The sequence below is a fragment of the Fulmarus glacialis genome, unplaced genomic scaffold, assembly GCF_000690835.1.
Source record: "Fulmarus glacialis isolate BGI_N327 unplaced genomic scaffold, ASM69083v1 scaffold523, whole genome shotgun sequence".
NCBI lineage: Eukaryota > Metazoa > Chordata > Aves > Procellariiformes > Procellariidae > Fulmarus > Fulmarus glacialis.
The window spans coordinates 44,384-68,614 of record NW_009204652.1 but is presented as its reverse complement, the minus strand read 5'-3'; the positions used below and the strand labels follow the sequence as shown (position 1 = coordinate 68,614).

At 44.3% G+C, this 24,231-nt stretch overlaps 1 protein-coding gene across 1 annotated transcript; it reads left to right on the top strand.

The window, feature by feature from the left end:
• Positions 1-911: 911 nt before the first annotated feature.
• LRRC32 (leucine rich repeat containing 32) lies at positions 912-11,381 on the top strand. The gene is made up of 3 exons (XM_009575051.1): positions 912-1,212; positions 4,509-4,599; positions 9,441-11,381. Exons 1-3 carry the CDS (start codon positions 1,190-1,192, stop codon positions 11,379-11,381), a joined length of 2,055 nt encoding a protein of 684 aa, XP_009573346.1. The 5' UTR covers positions 912-1,189.
• The last annotated feature ends 12,850 nt before the right edge of the window (positions 11,382-24,231 follow it).

The window sequence follows — 24,231 nt, the reverse complement described above, 5'->3', positions numbered from 1 at the left end:
TCCTGCCCGCACGCGTACTGCCGCCTCTTCATAGCATTTATGCCTCTCGTTTCAGGGTGCATTGCAAAGCAAACGAGATGATAAGAGCCCAGCTCTTGGGCGTATTATTTCAACCATGAGAAAAGTGCATTGCAACAGCTCAGGCTTGTGAGGTTGGGGAGACAGCAACGGGGAAATCTATGTAAAGGCGGGTTTTCCAGAAGCAGGTCTTAATTAGCAAAAGGAAGTGAGGAAACCAGCAATTAGACAGCTGCTCCAGCCCTAGAGGGCAGCACAAAATAATAAATAAAAAGCTGAACTCGCAGGCAATCCAAAATGATCTTCTGCATGACAAAAGCACCCTTTTTGCAACGGGAATTTTTCCTAGCAGGTCCGGTCGATTCAGCACTATGTACTCGCTGCCAAAAATTCAGCAGCTCATCTGCATGTTCTGACCCCTCTGCCTTTATCAAGGTCCCTGATTCCTGTCTCGTGCCACGAAAACTCTTCAAGTCAGGTGCTGCCAGTGGACCCCCCTCCTGCCAGCAGACTGCTGTCGCGCTCCGATCAGCGGGACCACTGCAAAGAGAAAGAGTTATTTCTTCCAGGACAGGTTTCCAGATTCTGGGCTTTTATATTTATCAGCCGTGAATTTGAAACCTTTAATCCTCGAGCGCTCTTTTCCTAACGATGCAGAGAGTGATTTAGGTGCAGGGGTAGGAGGTTGCAACCCTCCAGGAATGTAACTCGCGGACACAAAACCCTAAAGTAAACACGCCGCCTTGCACCACGCACGCAGCTGAACAATGGCATCGGCAACGATAAGTCACTTATTCCCCTGAGCAAACCCGTGGCCTGATCCTGACAGTTTCTCTGGCAAAAATCCCCCTTGTTTCTCAACGCCTGCCCCGAGCCAGGGCTTCAGGATGTCGCACAGTAGCTGACTCCGTCCGGAGCACAGCGGTGGCTAGGACCCAGCAAGAGCCCGGAGAGGAGTCCGGAGGAAGACAAGCAACATAATTTAAAGCAGACACTGTCCCAAATAAGGTTATTTCTCTGAAAATGCCTTCGTTATGAAGTTACGAGTGAGTCTCTTGGCATCCCGAACGGGTGAACGTGAAGCTGAAGAACAATTTCATCGGTACCAGGACTGAGCTGGTTCTGAAGAGCTGGATATGCTTTTTAAAGACATGATAAGCAGTGTCTGGGGATGCGAGAAACCCTTGAAACAAGGTAAATGTGGAATATTCACTCTTTTTAACCCTGAAGGCTCTAACACGGCAGCAAAGAGCCTTGTGTGAAAAAGGATCAGACCCTGGGGAGTTTGGTTTGTGTTTTGTGTGTTCTCTCGTATTTAACCTCTCTTTGGCACAGGGGAATGTCTCTGTTAATTGTCTAAGCAGTAACAAAAATTACCTTTGGGGGAAATTTGGAAGGTGCTGTTGTTGTTAGCTACAAGCAACATCTATGAAGTGGTTTCAGGGTTAATATTGTAATAGAGATGGAAGATTGTTCTGGAGTGGGAACTGGGCAAACTGGGATTAAACCCTGGTTCTTCCATGGTTTCAAATGTGTCTTGGGGCAAATCGCTGCTCTTCCCTGCCTTTGCCCTCCCACCTGTTAAGTGGACATGCTGACGTTGTTTGGGCACCATGCTTTTTCTAGATGCTAAATTATTTGACCCACTTAATAAGATTCCTTAGAGGTGTTACTCACTGAAATCACCTATATTTTTGGGCTGTGGATAGGGCTGGGTAATTTTGAAGTACCCTGATGGAAAGCTGTGACACTGAATGCAGTGCTCAGTCTTGCTCTGAGGTGTGCTGGCATTTTTATCAATCACAGCTGCCAGTGGGAACAAACTGGCACCGAGCACAAAGCTGCTGGGAAAGCTTCAGAGCACTAAAAGCTCCTTTAGGTCGAGTTGCTGCTACTGCTGCTCCCGGACTGTTTTTGTAAGCTGTGGTTAGGGACATCAGTGGCAGTGCCAGCAGGCAGGGTTTAGTGGTGATGCTCTCTGACACCAGGGCAATGGGGGTCCTGTGACCCTGAGTTCTGCACTGGGAGAGGGTGGTGGGCACCTGAGACCTGCCCAGAGGGCAGAGAGGAGGGGGCACAGTGCTGTGTCATGCTAGGTGGGTCCAAAGGTTGTCCAGAGAAAAGCTAAGCAGGGAAAAGCTCTTCGGCTGAACTGAATATCACCTTGGGAAGGGAATCTCCATGAGCAAGGAGGTTGTGTTGTACCATGAGGAGTGGCTTACCCTTCTCTGGATGGAGTCCAGGTGGTCTCATACGGGAAGAGACCACCACGTCCCCAGTGCTTCAGGGTGTGACAGCCACCTTAGAAACACTTTGAGGGACAGCGTCCTTGTTTACTACGGATCTGTCTTACGCAGCAAGCCATTAAATCAGGTTTTTGTGTTCAAATACATCAATTTCGCAGTTGCTTGATGAACTTATAATTTAGGAAGTTTCAAAGCATGTTAAGACCGTGGGTTGTGTCAGGTTTATCAGTCAAGAAGCAAAGGGCCCGTTTTCTGAACTGGCAGTGTGACAAGAGAAGACATCGCAGAGCACATGGGACGCACGCTGTCCATCAGGGTGGTGCCCTGTTGTGGGTAATATCCATGGAGATTTTGTCAGCTTAATTCATTGGATGTAAACAGAAACAATTTCCATTTGAGGACTCTGAGTAAAGCCTTGTAGTCATCAGTATGTTTGTCTTTTTTTTCTCAGTTCCAGCAAACTAATACCCAACCAATAAAACTCATTTTCTCCTCCTTAGAAGAGGCACCCACTCCTCTAAGCCTGGGGAATGAGGAACAGAGGGGGAACAACAGAGACATTATAGATGGTGCTATCAGCAATTTCTCCTTCCATAGGATGATTTCAGGGTATTTTGCAAACAATAATTAAAAGGGTCAAGAAAGAACATCCTTGGTCTTGTTTTAGAGGGGGGAAACAGACTTCTGATCCTGCTGCTGAGCCCCAAAGACAAACTCCAAACTCTTTCACTTTGGGGTCCCAGATCATCATCCATCACTAGTTGTTTCCCTGAACTGGAAGGAATGTACAATCTGAAAATAGAGTAGCTGTGGTCTAAGCCTCTCCAATTTCTCTTTTCCTAGTACACAACTCTTTTCCCTGGGAAGTGGAGGGATGGGCAGGTTCCCACAGTGAACCTGTCGGCATTGCTGTTCAGCAATTGCCATTGCTGCGTGGAAGCGTGGCCATCAGCTGCATCCCTCAAACAGTGACTAAGAGGAGGGATCTCCACCAGCTGGGAATCATCCCATCTTTCTTGTTTCCAGCCTCCTGATGCTCTGTGGGTGGAAGCTGCTGAGTAACAGTACGTTGATGCCGGGTTTTGGCGGCACATGTGCATGGGATTGGCGTGCGTTTGGAACACGCCAGATGCAGGCTTGCTCCTGGAAAGACTTAAGAGCAGTGCTAGCTAAGCACTGCTGCATAGCTTCCAGTTGGGAGCTGGCGTGTGTCTCACTGGCTCTGGGTGCGGGCAGGACCAGCTCAGATCTGCCTGCAAGAAGCTGTACAAATACAGATAGATTAGGCATGTTTGCAACAGAGGCTGTCATAAAGAAGTGACATCTGGAGCTCACATCAGTGATGACCACAACCAGAGACCTCATTAGTGTCCGTCAAGAAACAGGCCATTTGAGGGACAAATGCTTTCCCTTGGCTTCATCTGCGTTTTTCTCCCATTGCCCAGGCCTCCCAGTGTTATTTGCTCCTTTTGCGGTTATTTCTATGTTCTTTTCCGGAGCGCTTTCCAAACAGTTAAACTCTGATGAAACCTTCGTTTCACACAAATCCATTCCATTTTTTATCTGTCTCTTCGTAAGGCATCTGCTTTCAAAAGTATTTAAAAGCCTGCCCATACCTGGGATGTATAAAATGGAAAACTAACATTTGGACAATAAGTTCTCAGCCCATGCTTTAAGCTGTTTATATTAACTCAACAAATCTGGATGAGTGTGTAACAGCTCTTTGATGCTCCGGGGTGAGAGGAGTAGAAAATGTTGTGGATGGAAATGGAAACCATTCCCAACACTTGTTGTTTCTGAGTGGCACCCGTTGGCTTTGCTCAGGACTTGGCACCCCAAAACTCTAGCCCAGTTGAAAATACCTGAGCTGCCTCTCTGAGGAGAGTGAAGGTAACTCAGTCTTCAGTAGTTGTCTTTCTCCATGATGCCAGACACGCTGCCCAGCTTGAGCATCTGGACTTCATTGGGTGGCCTGGATATCATCTAGGTAGCAGCTGAAATCACAACTGGGGCAATCCCATGAAATCCTTTCAAGTCCTAATATAAACCTCTCTTTTTCCGACCAGGCTCAAAGTGATACAAAGATACATAGGTAGGTCGTAAGTGCTGTAGGCTCAGAGATGGGTTAATTTATTTCACCGCATGTGCACTTCTCCATGTTAGACAATGAGCTGGTGCCAGCTTTCGCATGCATCAACCACTGTGTCACGTTTGAAAGCTAACCGTAATTCCTTTTACCTGCAGAACCATGAAACTGTACGTCATCTTCTTCCTGGCAGTGGTGAACAAAGGGACCTCTAACTATCAGCCCACAGAGAGGATGTCCTGTGAAATGGTAAGGCTGTCTCCCTACTCAGGCCCCTTGAGATCCCGGATGAGGTTGGGACCCCCTTGTTACAGGCACTGCACGAATAGCTATGGTCTCTGGGAGGGGAACCCCCCCAGGACCAGGCTCTCTGTGATGGTGGGCTTTGCTGGGTTCGTGGACCCTCAGCAGGCTGTTCTCAGGCCATGTCCTTGTTGTAGTCACAGCACCTAAAAGGTGGGGGGCAAAGAAGTGTCATTATCTCCTTTTTTTCCTAAAGGGAGCTGGTTAAAAGAAATTTGACCTGATTTCCCCAAGACTGTACGGGGGTTCTGTGGCTGAGACAGAGAAAGAACTTAGATCTAAAATCGAGTCCTTTATGTCAGGCCTGAGCTCTTTGTGCTTTAAATAAAGCACCTTCTATGAAATACATCTATACCAGCCCTTTTGTAATAACAGGGAGACCGACCTCCTCTGCCCTGACACAGCATTGCTGCCAGAGGAGTTGTATCTGACTTCTGCTGGAGGTAAAAGAAGTGACAAAGCATCTCTCTCCACTACGAAATTTGCTCCTTCAATTTTTGCAAGCACCTGGTGCAATATTATAAATGTTATCCAAAGCTGAACTTGCTCCTTTCCCTATCCAAGTGCTTCTAACTGTAACAGGCTATTTAAAAATACTTATCTTTTTTTTTTTTTTTTTTTTGAGCGTTGAAGCTGTTCGGCACAAATCCTCAAGAATTTCCAAAATAGGCAAAAAAATAATTTGCTAGCTGTACACATCTCCCTTATGGGACTCATTCCATTCCTGCCCACCCTGCCATATTGCTGCACTTCCTGAATTCCAGAGAAATTAAGACCTAGTATATATAAAAAGATCTTGGGAAGGTGACTGGGTAGCTCAATTCATTGGCTGGAGAGGGAAGACTGATGAAGCCACTGTAAACATGACAGTTTGGGTCCCGTGTGTCATAGCCACATGAAGGCTGGGCGAGACATGCAATAATCCAAGCAGATTTGCCCCGTCCCATTTCTTGACGGGTCACAGATCAGGCTGATTGCTGAGAAGTAAACACACGCTTGTTTCCACCACTCCACTGTGAACTGCTTTCAGCAAGCCAACAACCCAAGGCTCTGCGCAACGAGGCTGGGATAAATTCAGCCCGGATAGAAAACACGCTGCAGTCGGGGGCTGGGATGCTCATCTGGTATAAATTAACAGCATTGCTAATGTCGATGGAGCTTTGCTCGTCTTCCTTCACAGGGCGTTTTGTCCAATGGAAGGAGGAGGGTGTAAATCCAAACACATTTCCACGCAGCTTGAAGAAAGAGGGAGCTACTGTATTAGTGATGGGTCCATTGGGACTCCCGCTTACTTCACACGATGATTTTTCATCACAGCCTCGCTGTTTTACACGTTACTTTCCCTGTGGCGACACCTTTAGAATAGCAAAGGCTCAGAAATGGAAACTTTCATCCCAGATCTCGTGGAAGAGGCACGAGTCAGAAACCTGTGCCCCTCTCCGACTCCTTACTGGTGCTCCTGTCATTGAACCAAAGCCTTGTAGAAGAGGTTTTAGGAAGTAAACAGTCCCTACCAGACCCCTGAGACGAGAGTGAGCTGCGGTGTTTATACAAGTTACTGCACACCTGCCTGTTTGTGAGACAACAAGGCATAGCTTAAAACGTAGAATCATAGAATCATTAAGGTTGGAAAAGACCTCTAAGGTCATTGAGTCCAACCATCAACCCAACACCACCATGCCCACTAAACCATGTCCCTAAATGTCAGGAGGTTCTTCCTAACTCATATTGCCATCCAAGGAGAGGGGCTTCCACTAGTTCATGTTTTACCTCCCAAAGAAAGATGTTTCTGCTAGTTCATGGTAACTGGGAAAGGAGGACCTTCCAAACAATTCATAGAAGGGAAGGGTTTTTAGCAAATTATCGATTACCTTGCAGTGAGGTCATGCAAGAATACGTGAATAACTGGCTATAATAGGTCAGCTGATACGTGGTACCTGGGCAAATTGCTAAGGTTTCGTTGTGTAGCTGAGCCTCCGCCTGGGCAGCTCTTCTAGAGAATAGGCATGGACACTGTGCAAGCACAAGTCCACAAGTGCCAAGTGGCTCCAGCCCGAATTCTTTCGTTCAAATGCTCATGAGGTGATACAGAACACCAAGTCCACAAGTGCCAAGTGGCTCCAGCCCAAATTCTTTCGTTCAAATGCTCATGAGATGATACAGAACACGAGTGGAGGCTTGGATCCAGCTGCTTTGTTTGTGGGTCTCTTGCTGAGGTGGGTGACAACTTCCACCCAGTGCTGAGCAGTGAAGAACTGGAGTCAGAATCCAAACGATGCTCAGCTTCTGAGGCATTTGTTCATTTTTTCACCAGCACCTGAATGGAACCAGACACTGAAGAGACCAAGTGCTCCCCACCCTGCAGTATTTCTTGCCAATGGACTTCAAACAAACCAGTGGCAGCACTGGCAGAGATTATGAAGTCAGAACATGAGAGAGGCAAAAACCTCTTTTCTAGCCTCAGGCTGCCAACCCATTGGGCTGCAGGGTGGGAGGAAGGGAGACACACGCAAAACAGATGCTGTTTTCTCCGTCCCACTGAGACGTGCTTCATCTTTTCTTCCTAGTGCTGATGAGAACGAAATTCATGCAGTTTGAGCCTCAGGGGAGAAAAGATGGTGCAGAACAGACTAGATAAGAAATTCAGTGAGGATCAAAATAGTCAGTGAAAAGGAATGAAAGTTTAAAAAAAAAAAACGGGAGGGGAGATGTTATAGGAACAAATGGCAGACAGTGGGAGGTATAGATTTTATCAGTCCCTTTTATCACTGGGAGGGTTCAGTGGATGCAGATTAAAGGCCCAATCCTGCAAGGTACGTGATGAACTGGGACTGACCTCTCCCCCATCGACTTCAGTGAAAACCAGCCGGCTGGCATCGACAGGAGTTGGATCAGGACTTTGCTAAGATGCTGGGTGCCCAAAGGGAGCGGAGGGTGCTCAACGCTTGTTGAGATCTGGCTCAAAGTGTGGGAAGAAACCTGGCGTCTGCCTGAGGCTGCAAAGCGGCTGCCGCTTTTTCGCTCTGGATTTTTGTACCCTTCTGGCTTCTCCCTCTTCCACAAACCAAGCAAGAAGAGGCTTCTTGCTCTGTTATTTGGGCCTCGGAGCTAAGCCCAACCCTGTGCGCATTTTAGCTCAAAATGAGCAATTCTACAGTGGCTTTGCAGGAAAGAAATAATGTCAGGGAGAAGCCAGAAAATTCCCTTCTCTTTTTCTCTAATTTGTTTAGCTGGGGGAGATTTGAGTGAGTTGGAGGGAAAAAAGGAAGGGGTTCAGGTTTTAATAAGCCATTTACTTGGGATCTTTGGGAAAGATGTATCATGGGAAGGACTGCGGAGCAGCCTGTGTATATCTAGAGTTTGGATGAGCACTTACACTTCTCTGGCACATTTTTGTGCGGTCTCCAAAACTCACATGATGCAAAAGAGATTCACAAAATGCTGACTATTGCCCCACTTCTCCTAAACAGACCTGCCACTTCATTCACCTAAAAGTTCACATGAAACAGATGTTTTTTAATGTTTTTTACTTTTAATGTTTCTTTAATATCTGAAAAGCTTTGCGTCATGGAATCTGGATTCTGCTTCTCCACAGAAGTTAAGATTCAACAGATTTTTTTCTTTCTTTTCTTTCTGATCTTTCTACAAATAGTACATGACCCAGTCACCCAAATACATTCGTAACAAGAGTTTTCCTCCAATAACTTAAATGCTGCCTAAGCCTTTTGCCTTTTCCTCCTGCTGCTGTATGTTCTCCTTAATAACAAAACACAGCTTGACATTTATGCAAGGATGATCATGTTCATGTTTCCAATGTTCCGTATGAACACACACTCCAAATTTTGCTCTGGACACAGTTTCAATACTAACTGCAATTCAACAGACATGCATCTAGAAGGTGAATTTGACTTTCACACTTGGGTTTTTTCTCTACCTCGTTGCTGAGAACTGGACTCAAAAGGCATGACCCCCACTGCACATCACAGCTTTTTTCCTCTCAAAAGCTGGCTTTACCTAATTTGTCTTTTCCATGTTGTATCACGGGTGTCTTGCGTGGGTGGTTTCCTAAGGCGTGCTCCCCACACAAGAAGGGAACTGTTGCCTTAGAAAAGGACAAACATGGATGGTAAAAGCAGGAAGAGTTTGGAAATTTGCATCAGAAATGTTTCAGTTGTTGAATGACCCATTTGGTTAAAGATGCATTGCTTAACTAAGCCATGGCTAAAGGAAAACATGATCAAATATCTGAGGGTGTGACTAAGGAGAGAGATGGGTTTTGTGCTATAGGATCCTTATACATTTCTCCACCTCCTTGCTTCGGGACCTATGCTGCCAACAGAGTGAAGCTTTTGTAAGTACTACTTACTATTGCAAGTAGAGTTTGCAAAATCTAATATAGTGATGAAGCTTAGAAAATTAAACATCAGAACAGAAGTGAGGAAATGGTGCTTGATAGCAATGGAAAGAGGGCAAAACTCCTTTACTTGGGACTATTAAAATTAGCGCGGGAGAAAGGCAGAAAAAGGAGAACATTTAGTAGGTATCATATGCAGATTAAGCTCTCTACCGTTGTAAGTCAGAAATGTCTTTAAAATGAAATGAGTGCTGTTAGCTGCAAAGAAGCATTAGGATTGTTGTTCTTGCTGTCCGAATGCTCAGAGAAAGTAATGTGATCAGTGTTTCAGAAGAAGGGTCTGCCTGGATGCTCAATGTTATTTTCTGTACATATTTGCAAAGATGTTTTTCATTTGTCATGTGACAACCCCTTTTCTCTCTTTTTCTGGCAGGCAAACTCGCAGGCATTTTGCCACAACAAAGACCTCCACCAAATCCCTCGTGAGCTCCATCCGAATGTAAACAAAATAGATCTGTCGGGAAATCTGATTCAAAGCATCCCTGAAATGCCGTTATCATTTTACACTTCCCTCCAGTGCCTGGATTTAAGCTCTAACCAGATAAGCTTCATCACACCTGGAGTCTTTGCACACATGACGAGTTTGCTGGAAATAAATTTAGCCAACAATAACTTATATGAGCTTGCTCAGAATGGGACAGAGGGGATTGGACTTTTACCCAGGGTGGAAATACTGGACTTGTCCCACAACAGTCTGTACAATGGGATGGCTGAGTATTTCATTAAACAAGCTCCAGCACTGCGGTATCTTTCCTTGGCAGACAATAGTATTATAATGATATCACACAAGATGTTTCAGGGATCTCCCAATCTTGTGGAGATAGATCTTCAGAGTAATATCATCATGGAAATAGAAGAAGGTGCTTTTGAGACTTTAGTGAACCTTTCCAAACTCAATCTCTCCATGAATTCAATTACTTGCATCTCTGATTTCAACCTCAGGCAGCTGGAGATACTTGACCTTAGCAGGAATAGCATTGAGACCTTCCACACCACAAAGTCAGATGATGAATATAGCTTAAGATGTTTGGATCTGAGTGAAAACAAACTGCTTCACTTTCCAGTCTTCCCCCAGGTAAATAAACTGGTAACTTTGAATTTATCCAAGAATTTAATCCAGCTCACCGCTGAATCCCCTCATAATAAAATGGACTATATGGAAAATGAATGGCTAGATGCTTCTTTTCATCTTCTTGATCAGAAGCAAAGTAGAAACAAAAGTTCTCTTTATTTATCCCAGCTTGTATATTTAGACTTAAGTTATAATGAAATCAAATCCATTCCGGATGAGTTCTTTGAATCAATGTTGTCCCTTCACACCCTTAATCTCAGTAAAAACTGTCTTCAGGCATTTGCAGTAACTTATGACAGTGCATTGATCTCCCTAACTGTCCTCGATTTGAGCTACAATGCTTTGCAGAACCTTCTGCTAGATGCTGGCACGTTGTCAAATTTGAAGGAGCTCTATATTCAAAACAACCATCTTCAGACCCTGCAGTTTGATATCTTCTCAAGCCTTCCTAGCCTCAGACTGCTTGATCTACAGAGCAATAATATCAGCCTTTGCAGCATGTACTCAGGATTAGCTAAGCAAAGACTTGCTGGAGAGGAAAATGGTTGTGTATCATTTGTTGATTCTCCTACTCTTCAGTACTTGTACCTAGCCGACAACATGCTCAGCATCCTACCAGCCTACACTTTCTACAAGACTTCTCTGATCGTCTTGGATCTCTCCATGAACCCCGGACTGAAAATAGAAGTTAAAGCATTATCAGGACTGGAAAAGTCTCTGGAATATTTGTATTTACATGGCAGTAGCCTGATAGATTTAAATATTGATTTGCCCTGTTTTAGTCACCTTAAACATTTAAACCTCTCTGAAAATCAGCTGAACTGGCTGCCTAAGTGGGGTAGTGACTCTCCGCTGGAAGTTCTGGACCTACGGAACAACAGGTTTAGTACATTACAGAACAGCAATATTTTAGCATTAGAAAATTCCCTTAAAAACTTGTATCTCACTGGGAACCCACTCAACTGCTGTGGAAACATCTGGCTCTCATCAATGATCCAGAACAAAAATGTCCAGATCCCCAATGTGGAGCACTTAACATGCCAGTACACTCAGAACTTTGGGTACCAGGAAGAAATGCACATCGGGAACATTAGACCAGAAGACTGTGAAAAAGAGGATCTAAAGAAAATCAACTTCCTTATTATATTAACATTCGTATTGGTTTTATCCGTGATCATCATTGGCGTGGGTTCATTTTTTTGCTTCCGCAGGCAAAACTTTAGCCATCAATTTAAAGCATAGGAACACAAAATGCCTTGAAAACCGAAGAAAATCAGGTGCTACACTGCCGGTGTGTAGAAATGAAGGGTAAAATTCTCATCTTTGATTTTTAACTGTGGATTTTAAGACAGTTTCAAAGTGCCCCTGAACTGCACCACTGTAGTGCTCTGAGTTGCAGGGACTGAAAGGAGAATTTGCCGTGTTTTGCACTTGCTTCATTCACATGCAGATCTGCTTAAAAAGTTTATACGGTGGTAGAAGAGGCCACCGTAAAACCCTGCTGTTGTTTTGAGGGATGTGTAATTTAAACCAGAGCAAAAGAAAAAGCCCTTTTCACTAAGCTCAGAGATACTTTGTGATCTCACCTTCACAGAAAGACTTTGTGCAAATTGAGCGTTGTAACTGAATCTCCTTTTTATGACAGTCATTGATGACATCAACTGAGTAGGCGAGCCCTTCTCAAAGTTACGTGCCTCCATGAGATATTTTGCTTTGAGCTACAAGCTTTGCTTTTTCCTAACTGGTTAGAAATAACAGCTCCTAACCCTTCTTAAGCTTAAATCATACAAGCCAACGCCAGGGCAGGCCAATAAACAATCGCTCAGTCCTTGAAGTTAGTTGCAAATCTCCCATGAGTTCCAAAACAACGAGAATTTAGCTAAAAAAGGAAATCACAGTTCATGTCTGTTGTGTTCATGGTTGCCATTTAGAAAATCCACAGCTATCCATGGGAACCAAAGACCTTGGTGGTAGGAAACTCTTTGGATACCTCCCTTTGCTTGTAGTATGTTGCTCCAGCCACGAGAGGTAGATGAGGTTAATTAGTGTTGGCACTTAATACCCACGAGGGATGTAAGAGAAATCTCAGGCGCGAAACAACCGCACTATATGTTACCCAGATCTGCTCAGAAGGTCACAGGTCCACAGTTCAACTCAAAGAGGAGAAACTTGCCCCTCACGTGCAATACATATTTAACTGGGTTTAATGTGAAGAGATTCATCTCTGGGGTGAAAGCTTTTTAAAAGAAAAATCTTGGAGAATGAATTTCAACCAGCTACGATTGGACTGAAATGTTTATATTTCTAGGGAAAACTGTTGGGAACTCACTGCATACAGTTGCATTTCAATGCAAAAAAAAAAAAAAATGTGTATTTTTAAAGGTCACAGGAGGTTAGACAGCAAAAAGGTGTTTTAAAGATACCAGTGTGAAACAATACACAGGGAACCTAGTCCTGGGCCATTATTGAGATGAGAGGTCCACTGTCTCTCCCTAAAAAGAGATTATGGTCTAGAGGACTGGCTGCAAGAAGCTCCTCATTCTGTGATGGGTTTAACGTGGCCAACCCGTTGCGTTGCTAAAAGCTGACACTGACATATGTTATGCCCCGTACTCTGACGGCAGATTCACCCTTTTGAAGTGAAAAGAAGCTCACCAACAGTGGGAGTCTCACCTACTAACGGGGTTCAATGGCTTCGAAAGGAGCTGTATCAGGTTTTCTGTTAATGCCAGGAACTGTACGTTAAGGCACATAAGAGAAATAGAGGTCAAACCAAAACCTGTCCAGGTAAATAACTCAGAGTCAAATTGCTGCTCCATTTCTGTTTCTTCCAGCTAGTGAATGTCAAAATTAACACACTACAAAAAGGTGTATAATTCTATTTTTAAAGCAGTTATGTAAGAAACTGGCTGGTAGTTTTCGTTGTGAAATTTTGTACAATAAAAACACCTTTGAATTTTGTAAAAAGCACAGGGTTGTGAATACATTAAAGCACCAGCTTGGACTGTTCCACAGATAAAAAGCTATGTCTTCCTATTTTTCTATGGTGTTCAGACTCCGCCTTAGACCTTTACCTTCTGGTCCTGAGGCAGGGACAGCTGCTCCGTATCTTAGAGTACAACCAATGGAGAACAAGGAGATCTACTGAAGATGTAGGCAAGCATTTGCACAAACGGTCAGCAGCAATAGGGCCTGACCTAACATCTGCAAAAATCGATGCTACCCATCGGCTCAAGCTCTTATTCTTCTAGGAGAAAGTTTGCACAAGCAGCAAACCCAGGGATTAGCGGGAAGCCCCATGTTGAAGTCGGTGAGCTTTTCCTTTGGTGTGAAAGCAAGCTGAGCTGAGCGCCCAGACGCGGGCTAATTTATCCACATCCTGAGTTCATGCCTTTTGTGTCGAGCATGGCAAGATTATATCTCCTTCTGAGAGCCAGTATTAGCTTGGCTGCCATGACTGGAATTAGTTAATAACCTGATGACAGAGCCAAACCCATTTAATTAACAGTTTTAACACTGCTTTTGTTTGGCTCTACCAAAAGGAAGTGCTTGTTATTACTAAACATCTGGGACTAATTAGACTTCCATTGACTTCCCTGGGAGCAGAAACAGCTTTCTCGAGGAATAAGCCTCAGGAGTAAAGTGCAGCATGGCTCATTTGGATTTCTCTGTTAGCAGCATAAGTAACGGAGAAGTGACATGAGCCCACTCTGGCCAATTCTGTTATTCTGGATGGGATAAGGAGCGTGAGGGAAAGAAAATATGAATAAAAGAGCAAAGAGAGGTAAAACAGGGAGAAATGGGAGCGCTGCGTGACATTATTCCTCAAAATAGGGGTACACAGATGACAGCCCCAACTTCTGCCTCCCCTGTCTGCTTCTGTTCCTGCAAGAAGCCCAAGCACCAAAGTACCTGATCCTGCATCAAACGTAGTCGTTACTCACACATTACACACCTTTCTGCCAGTTAGCCCCACTGTCCTTATGGGTTGGCACAATACAGGCTGTTTTAACTGTGATTTTGCTACCAAAATTTACACCTTCATTCACTGCTTTTTCATAAAGTCCTTGCAACAGCCTCTATTGATGCAAAGAGGGCTCATGCTGCTTATCCAGGGAATATCCTTCTGGGATTCTGGGATACTTAGTACAGCATGTGGGATTTACGTAGCCAATGCAAATTTTTTTTTTTTAAATTGTTGCATGCAACAGGTGGCTTCCTCTCTGCAGATTTTTGCATGGGGCAGGGCAATAGATATCCTTCAAATATTTCCTGCCACAGTTTGCTGTGGTTTCTTCCCAGAAATGATCCTCTGCAGTAGGGTCAGGTAGATATAAGTACTGGTAGTACAGCATGTGGGATTTACGTAGCCAATGCAAATTTTTTTTTTTTAAATTGTTGCATGCAACAGGTGGCTTCCTCTCTGCAGATTTTTGCATGGGGCAGGGCAATAGATATCCTTCAAATATTTCCTGCCACAGTTTGCTGTGGTTTCTTCCCAGAAATGATCCTCTGCAGTAGGGTCAGGTAGATATAAGCACTAGGAACACTCCCAGAGAGAGTCCCTAAAAGTTCAGCAAGTCATGACTCATGTTGGTCATCCACGGAAAGTCAAGTCTCAGTTTCCAAAGGCGTTGGCTTTTCCTGCAAAGCCAAAACAAAGCAGTACCCTAGCAGAGTACCAAACTCTCTGCAGGGACCCTGCTCAGCCCTGAACTAGCCATGGTGGATTAGTATCAAACCCAGTAAGTGCCTTCTAATATTTTGGGAGCCCAGAGCATTTGCTTTCCTCTTCCTATCTATTCCCCATGCCATTCAGTACCCTCTTACCTGTCTGCAAAGAAACAAACCAAAACCACAACCTGAATCCCCTGTATCTCCACGTGAGAGAAAAACGTGTCTTACCTTGCACGGCAAGGTATCCTCTGGCCATATCTATTATTTTCCATAAACAATTTCCTATTCTGTTTGTGCACACATGTGCAAAGGCACAGATGCACGCAGGCTAGTATAAGAAATACATCAGCTCAGGATTAGCTTTGTTTAACCTAAATTAGAACAACCTGTACTAAATGATCTTCTATAATAACAACCAGCCCCTGGTGCTGGTGCCTGTGGCTTCCTATTTCATGCCTGTCCATGTGAAGCAACTTGATCAAGATTTTCAAAAGCGATCAATGATTTATTTCAGATGCCTAAATTTGCAGCCTGCGTCTCGCCAATCCTGAAACAAGTCTGATTTTCCAGAAAACTGCATCCACCTCCTCTCAAAACCAAGGCTCTGTAGTGTCTTATACAAGCCCCAGAAAAAAACAGAGGTTGTCCAGATGTATATATAATTCTTTCACTTACTGCTTTCTAATGATAGTTGCCTGCTCTGTCGGAGCCATGTTGAGCATCTGAAGAGCTGAAATTCAGCAAAGCCACCCACCAACTCCTCCTCTCCCCTGTAGCCTGCTCTCAGAAGGACCAAGTTAAATATCTCCTCACTCCCAGAGCAATCATTCACGGGCTGTTGTGGCTTAATTTGAGTGAAAGAGGAAAATTATCCATAAGGAAATAATAAAAGTTAAGCCTAGGGTCTGCAGCTTTCTGACAACACTGCAACTATCCAGCCAGAGCAGATTTTGGTCTCATTGATCATGGATTGGTGAGGGTCTGAATAGATTTTGCCAAGAAACAAGAGGAAAGGGGGACGAGAGGAGTTGAGAGCCACCAGAGAGCTCAGGGTGAACGATGGGAAAAAGAGAAAACAAAGTCTTGGTGTAATTCCCTCCAAGCAGTGGAGAGCTGAAAATACTCTAGAGGAACAGGCAGTAATAGGTACCTACCCACCTCTCCCCCACCCAAGATGTTAGCAGACATCTGTGAAGCTTCAGCCCATCTCTTGTAGAGGAAAAGTGAGAAGAGAGCCTAGGAGACAGATAATAGAGGAGGAGAAATGAGGGATGATAGAAGAAGGAAAAGGTGGAAGGGAAATGAAGTAGAGAAGAAGGTTTTAGTAAAATTCAGCTCTTCATGATGGGTAACCAAGAAGCGTAACTGGCAACTGAAGAGCATCCAAGAGAGAGAGGTGGGAAAAGCTTTGCGAAGAGGCAGTCAGAGCTGAGCTGTGGGGAGCAGAGGGAGACAGGGATACCTTGGCTGGGCAACACGCGAGCTGTCTGCAAACGTGACGCATGCAAACAGAGGAGGACATCAGCTCACGAGGGGTGACAAACAGAAGTGTATAGTAACCAGGGAAACAGGCTGAAACCAAAACGGGAGGGAAAAGAGACTGAATAAGCACAGAACTTTCCAAGGAGGGCCCGCCGGGCCGTGCAACATTCTTTCGCAAGCAAAGACATTTGGAGGCTGATGCAATATGCTACTAAACAAAATTTTGGCAAATATAAGGGAACAGTCCTGCAACAGTGGGAAAGTCACTCTTCCCCCAAGCTATTGATCATGGTTGTTCTGTCGCATTGCAGAGCCAAGTTAGTTCCACAGTCATTGCATCAGAGACACATATTTTCCGGTTCATAAGCAGTATTCTTTATGAAGAAACATTCTGGAAGGTGACAACAGAAGAGATTCCTCTCTGCTCTTTCTGACTTTCCCAGAAAATGGAGTGGAGAGGGGAGTCCAGAGTCCTGGAGACAGGACTAGAGAAGGAGAGAAACCCATTTTCAGGCAGGAAACCCACCAAAGAGAAGAAAATTTGGGACAGGCAACTGGGCAGGAGGCGTGGGATGGGGAGAACAGAAGGGGAATAAGCTAAACCAGGAATTTGGAAGACAAATGGGGAAGGAATGGTCAGGATGAAATGAGAAGCAGAAGCAGAGAGTGCAGCGTTACAGGGCAGAAATAAAGGAAAGGAAGGCTGCACGCTGCTTTAAGCCACACTTCTGTATTTAAGCTGATGGGACAGAGCCTTTACTGTATTTGTGGATAACAGCAAATGGAGCAGCGGTTGATATGTTGGGGGCAGAGCTGCTATTCAGAGGGATCTTCCACATGAGAGCTATGGTCCGACAGAAACTTCAAGATGTTCAGCAAAGTCCTGCACCCTGGACAGAACAAGCTCGTGCCACACTCCAGCCTAGGGACAAGATGACTGGAAAGCAGCTTTGCAGAAGAGGACCTGAGGGTCTGGGTGGACAACAAGTTGTCCATGAATGAACATCATGCCCTAGTGACAATGAAATCCAGCTGCATACTGAGGTGTATTTGCAAAAGCTTAGTTAGAAAGACAAGAGATGCTGTTACTCCCCTCTATTTGGCACATCTAACACCACATCTGGATACTGTGTCCAGCTGTGGGCCTCCCAGTGCAAGAGAGAGACTGACAAACTGAAGTGAGTCCAGCAGAGGCCCATCAAGATGGTCAGGGGGCCGGAGCATATGATATCTGAGAAAGAGATGGAGGGAACTAGGCTTGTTCAGCCTGGAGAAGAGAAAGTCTTGGGGGGAAATCTTTTATCAATACTAGAAGCCAGTTACAAAGAAGACAGCATCAGCTCCTCCCAGGAGTATTCAGTTAAAGGACAAGATGCAACCGCTGAGAGTTGTAACTGGGGAAGTTCAGACTGAACACAAGGAAAAAAATCATCATAATGAGAGAGGTCAAACTCTGGAAAATCCCTGGAGATTTTCAAAACTCATCAGGTCAAGGCCCTGAGCAACCACTTCTGACATTGAAGTTGGCCCTGCTTTGATCAGGGAGCTGGAGCTCTCCAGAGGCCACTTCCAACCTGAATTATTCTCTGAGTCTTTGCAAAACAAGAAGAATGGGTCATGCACTTAAGTGAGGAGTAAAGTAGCAGAGAAACTTCTGAGCAACAGTCTCTTAGTGGTATCTACTCCCTGCACGGAAGCCGTGGAAGGGATTTGGCAGTAGAAATGTCCGGAGAGATGGCAAAAGTGACTGATGATGTCAAATGTGGGCAGAGCTAGTCAGATTGTGGAAGTCTGAGTTCCCATAATGTTTCCTTTTTTTTTTTTTCTTTCCATTTTTATAGCTCAAATTTAAAATTAATGTTTCCAAAATTTGCCATGAAAATTCTGAAAAATGTGAAGTTGGGAAATGTTTGCTTTGTAAGGCCAGAACTTCAGTTTGAATTCAGTTATTCCTACTGCAGCAAGCACATTCTCATACAATTAAAAAAATAATCATTGCAACATTGAGTTTGCTTTTATTATCTTTGTTCTAGAGAAGATGAGGAAATGTTTCAATCGACTAATGCTAAATAACACACACCCCCAATTATCACTAAAACAAAACAAAGGAAAACAAAACAAAATAAAATTAAAAAAAAATGTTAGGCTGTTGAAATTATATAAATCTTTTCATGTTTTAACACATCAAGTTAGTGCTGGGACACAGGAAGAATATAAAATGAAATAATGGCAGTAACCTTTTGAAATTCCAGAAGAGACCTATGAGGTAAGATTTTTGTTCAAAAATGTTTTTTATTGTAAAACTTCCTTCCATCATGAGTACTTATACCGTAATTTGTGCTTTTTTTCTAATATTTACAAGTTTTATGACTCCACTGCCTTTCACTTTAAAACATAGTAACAAAAAATTCTGGCAAGAGTCATAGATTGAAGAGTTTCAAAACCCCAGCTTCATTAATTGTTGCTTACTCTTGGAAAAAGCTCTTTGTAACAGACCTTAGCATATGTTTCTTGCCTTACATATGTGATTCAAGACCATATGTTTCCTCTAATCTGTCCCTCGTGTTTCATTACAGACATCAGGCAAGTTATTGCATTGCTGAACTGGACCCATCACCCCTAGATCGAGCTCCTTTCCTGTTTGGGAAGAATGATGCCCAGTGAGGTGAAGGACCAGAAAAGGATTTGGGTGCTTTAATTGCCACTCTAGGTATTTAAGTCCAAAACCTAAATCTTGTTCAGCTGCTGATTCTTCCATCTGGTGCCTAAAGTCTGTAGAGGACTATGTTTGATGTTGAAATTCCCTGTGCATTTAACAGACTGCTCCTCGGCATATTCAGAAATGCCACAGACGGCACAAAAACGTTCGTATCTGTGTAAGCCCCAACAGGGCTCTCACGTTGAGCATCCCTCTGCCAAGTCTCCTAAGCGGGTCGATATTGCTGAAGCATCGCTGCTAGATAAAGCTCTGTACAAAGTATAGCTGGAAATAGAGCTGCCATGATAACTCCACGCCTAGACTGCCAGTTCAATTCTCTTCCCTACCCAGATGGGTATTTTCTACTCCTCAAGCAGTGCCCTCCTTACTAGTCCAAGGGGAGTGCTAGGTGGACACTATCAATTTATCCTCAATTTTTTCTCAATTTATAGAATGTTGTGCCCCTTAGGGTGCACTTAAGTAATCCCTGGAGGAGGGAACTGTGCCCTCAACACAATGAATTGGCCACTGGGACTGCAGAAGGCAGAAGGGAAGAGTCTGAATTGGACTCTTGGGAAGTAACACGCTCCCATATTGCTTGATGTACTGATTAAAGCAACCCCCTTCCTGCAGAGAAGAAAATTGAGCCACAGCGTGCCATAGTCTACATGGTGCTCTAAACACTATGCTATAGGAGAAAAGAGAAAGAAAAAACAAAGAAAAGCCACTGCATCCTCCAGTCACTGTTTCATCAGGAAGGTCTAGGGATGTGAACCACCAGCAGTCAGTGCTGTCTCCCTCTATAGCCCAGATTAAGGTATTTAAGTCACAGAGGGAGACTAAAATGCAGGTGCTATCACTAGTTGCAAAAGGAGCATCGACCACCAGCTCACATGGTGATGTCTACATCCAGACACTTACATTTAAGTATCATAGAATCATAGAATCACGTAGGTTGGAAAAGACCCTTAAGATCATCGAGTCCAACTGTTGACCTAGCACTGCCAAGTCCACCACTAAACCAGGTCCCTAAGCACCACATCTACATGTCTTTTAAATACTTCCAGGGATGGGGACTCCACCACTTCCCTGGGCAGCCTGTTCCAAGGCCTGACCACTCTTTCAGGAAAGACATTTTTCCTAATGTCCAGTCTAAACCTCCTTTGCTACACCTTGGGCCCATTCCCTATCGTCCTATCGCTTGTTACTTGGCAGAAGAGACCAACCCCCACCTGGCTACAACCTCCTTTCAGGTAGTTGTAGAGCGCGATGAGGTCTTCCCTCAGCCTCCTCTTCTCCAGGCTAAACAGCCCCAGTTCCCTCAGCCGATACTCATCAGACTTGTGCTCCAGGCCCTTCCCCAGCTTCGTTGCCCTTCTCTGGACACGCTCCAGCACCTCGATGTCCTTCTTGTAGTGAGGGGCCTAAAACTGAACACAGGATTCAAGGTGCGGTCTCACCAGGGCCGAGTACAGGGGCACGATCTCCTCCCTCCTGCTGGCCACACTATTTCTGACACAGGCCAGAGCTTAATCTTAACCCAGAGCTAAAGACTTGAGTCAATTGCCTAAACATAGGCAGCTAGTACGGTCTATGGCAAGAAGCTAGTGCCATTTGGGATGTTTGGGCTACATCAATACCGAGTTTGCAGGTATGATGCAGGATAGAAAGGAAACCTAGCTATTCTTGAGTATCAGCTGGAGGCCAGGCAGCATGCCCTAGAGTATCTCAAAGGCAGCTGAACACCAGTTTGTGGGCATCCAGTCAAACGCACTGTTGGATAAGAAGTCAGAATTACTTTAAACAGGCGCTCTGAGTCCTTTTCTTTAACTGGTTGATAAGTTATATCTGCTGTCTGAAGTCTCATGTCAGTTTGTCCTCTTAAACAATAATCAAAACCAGAAATCAAGACCAGCTTTCAACCAGAAAGTTTTTGCACAACTCTCTGCCTCTGCATAGCCAGTGTCACGTTATCTGTTTTTCTTCTTTTCCCACGGTGTAATCGCTTTTCCAACCTCCTGCTTCCTTAGACTGCTCATGAGGAGGCTTTCGAGTAAATGCAATAGAAGTGCAATGACATCACGTGTTTGTGCACGACAGAACGTGTCACTTCGTTCGGTTTGCATCGTGTACTTCCTGCTGCTCTTCAGTAGACCTCTGGACTCACCCACCCAAAGTATTCTCAGATGTCTCCTAGCAGAGTACCTGAGTGCTGCACGGTTAAGCAAAACCACTTACTGTGGTCTGTGGAACAATGTTTTCAGCATCTCATGGCCCAAATGTTGGGTTTTTTTCTTACCACTTATTTCACAACTCCCTGTTGGGATTTTGGTCTTGTGCAACAGTTGTTATGGGAATGAAGTCTTATCTCAAAGAAAGATCTTGCTTTATTTGGATCAAATGTAGTAGATCTCCCTAACTTTCTTCCTCCAATAATAATAAAAAAAGCTTTATTCAATTAATAAAGACCTAAAAGTCATAGCTAAGACATAGCTAAGTTTTGCATACAAACATCCAAAACTCCCTTGCTTTTCCACTGCACTGTTTCAGATACCCCCACAAATTAGAAATAAAGACACAACATACTATCCGCATCGGGAAAGTATGGCAATCTTTTTTCTGGTTAAGTCAGTGCAGTTTTTGAAGATGTCTCAGCCGTAAGTGAATGAGATCAAGTTACAATCTGTTCACCAGCCAAGCCCTCACAACCCTCTATATCTCTCCCTGTTTGTGAAGTAGTTTAAACCATCTTCATGTTTTACTTGACAAATGGGACAGGCTAAGACTACTTCCAGTATCATTTACATCCTGACTAGGGATAATTTATTAGGTCACGAGACTCAACTCCATGGCAGCTGCTCCTATCCCCCTTCTGCTGTCTTGCTTTGCAGAGCTCCCAAATGCGCTCCTCGAGATCCCTGGTACTTTCTCTCAAGAATGAGGTTACAGAACCTGGCAAAGTTTTCCAGCCAGACACCGTGAGAGAGTTCGGAGGGGATGCAGCAGCAACTGGGAAAGGTGTGAAAAGTGGGACCTTTACAGAAAGGTTATGAGAATTGGTTCACAGTGGAAGGGGAAGAATTAAAGCATATAAACAGAAAGGGATGTTTTAAACATTCTGAATCAGCAGGGAAGAAGGAAGAAACACACAGAAAATGTAAGTCAAATGTTGGGTGGATTTTTACAGTCTCGGTGGTGGCGTAGATGTAAATGTGTGTTGGGATCAATCCTGAACCCGGGGGACCCAGCAGAGACTGCCTCCTGGAAGAGGCTTTATGCATGGGGAAGGGAGCGGATGCTTTCCCATCAATTTGGACTTACAGATGTTGGAATGTGAATTTTTCAGGACTTCTGAGACAACTCTAATTATCCTGGAGGGTTTTCAGATCAGTCTGAGTGCCTGAATCTTCCTTGTTCTGCGAATGAAAAATCTGCTTGTTTCTCCGAGGACAATTCAACCAGCACATCCAAGCTCCTGCTTGGGAGCAACCCGTAGATGGGATAGTTTCATTCACACCAGTGACGATACTGCTGCTGTCGACACTCACTTTTTGCTCCACAAATGGTACCAACAACGCATATGGGACTGGCGATGACATCAGGTGATGCTCAGCAGATTTGATGCATCCAGCAACTTTTTGGACAGTGCTCGGAGGACAACCTGGGTAAAAGCCGGCGACACCTTCAAAAGTGAGGCTTTGTACAGAGTGTTCATTCTTCTAATGCATTTCTTGCTGCTTCATCCCCAGCTGTTCTGTTTATTTCACCATGACCACTGCTGCCTTCTCCCTCTGTTCTTCACTGGATTCCTCTCATCTGTTTCAAGCTGTCTGTCCCAAACAGGACATAAACCCAACGAAGTTTGATCCTAAGCTGAACTTTTGAACTGTATTATGTTTGAGTGGACTGGAAATTAGGTCAAGGGAATTTATGCACCCGTATTTCATTGAGAGATGAGGCCTCTCTTCCTTGTTTATTATTCCTAAAACATTTAATTTTTTAGAAATAATATTATTGATTAGAAAAAAAAAATCTGCTCTAGTTGGAACAGTCATTTCAATGCACCAAAATATTATAATATCAGCCAAGTCTCTGCTCTAAAGGATGCAGGCAAGCATGAATTATGGGTTGGCACTGTGTCAAAAATGCAGCTATTGTTCTCAAAAACAGGATGCAGACCAAGGGGAAATGGTGTCTAGTCTTGACTGTTCATAGTATAGGCATAACCTCCTGCCCCCCCCAGTACAACTGAAAAGGTAGGAGGTCAAATTTTCATGGGAGAAACGTTTTTTTTTAATTTTCCTGTATCTGTTGATTTCCACCATGTAAGGATCTGGATCACCAAGCATAGATAAAAGTATTTGTTTCACCCATCAGCTTGTGGAGTGTGTTACCCATAGCACACACAGAAGATTTCAAAGCAACAACAGATACCTTACAAACCTGGAAAGTTCTTTTTAAGCCAGATTTTTTTTATCTGAACCCAAATAAAATCCACTTAAAAATCTATGCACTTTTTGGACCTAGGTGGAGAAAGAAGAACAATTTTTCTGCATTCCTCAGGTGAGCACTTGTTCACATTACAGTCACACTGAGTCCTGCAGGGATCAGAACTGCCCTGTGCTAGGTGTGTGTCAAAAAATGTCTGAAGAGCTTCCAGCCCAACACAATCAAAAATGGATGGAGAGAAGCACAACCTGGCTCCTTCCATAGATGGGGAAGACCTGCATAAGTCCCTTCAAGTACACAGAGAAACCACGCAAGATGACTCCATTTGGAGTATCCTTATCCAGTAAATAACTGCTTGCACATAGCTCTCACCCTGCAGTGTGTGTTGGTAGCTCACACCCCATTTTTGCAACAAAATGCATTTTGCAGGGTGAAAATGTGCACAAGGCAGGGGCTCTGCACTACCTCCAAGGCATACGCATCTTTGCTGAATTCCCTTGCAACGGCCATTCCCCGTCTCTCCAGATCCCCTGGGGTAAGAGCTAAACTTGAGGCTTCCAGTTTAGCAACCAGACCAGTCGGCTCCTTGGCCAAAGCTGGGCTGAAGGGGGCTTCCCTGTATTGTTCTGCTGGCCGGATGGCTGCCTTCCTCCCTCCCTTCAGTTGAGAAAACCCATGTGTGGCTCCCAAAAGGGATCTGGACCCCTAGGATGTTATGAGAGAGAGCACCTTTCTCTGGTTTAGCAATACTCAGATAACATTTAGGAGCAGCTTCTCATTGCAATG

What these genes read in the sequence shown, in the direction of transcription:
- LRRC32 (XM_009575051.1), top strand. Translation starts at nt 1,190, where the DNA reads ATGCGAGAAACCCTTGAAACAAG. An exon ending in CGAGAAACCCTTGAAACAAG is followed by an intron (nt 1,213 to 4,508) that starts GTAAATGTGGAA and finishes TTTTACCTGCAG; the next exon opens with AACCATGAAACTGTACGTCA. An exon ending in AGAGGATGTCCTGTGAAATG is followed by an intron (nt 4,600 to 9,440) that starts GTAAGGCTGTCT and finishes TTTTTCTGGCAG; the next exon opens with GCAAACTCGCAGGCATTTTG.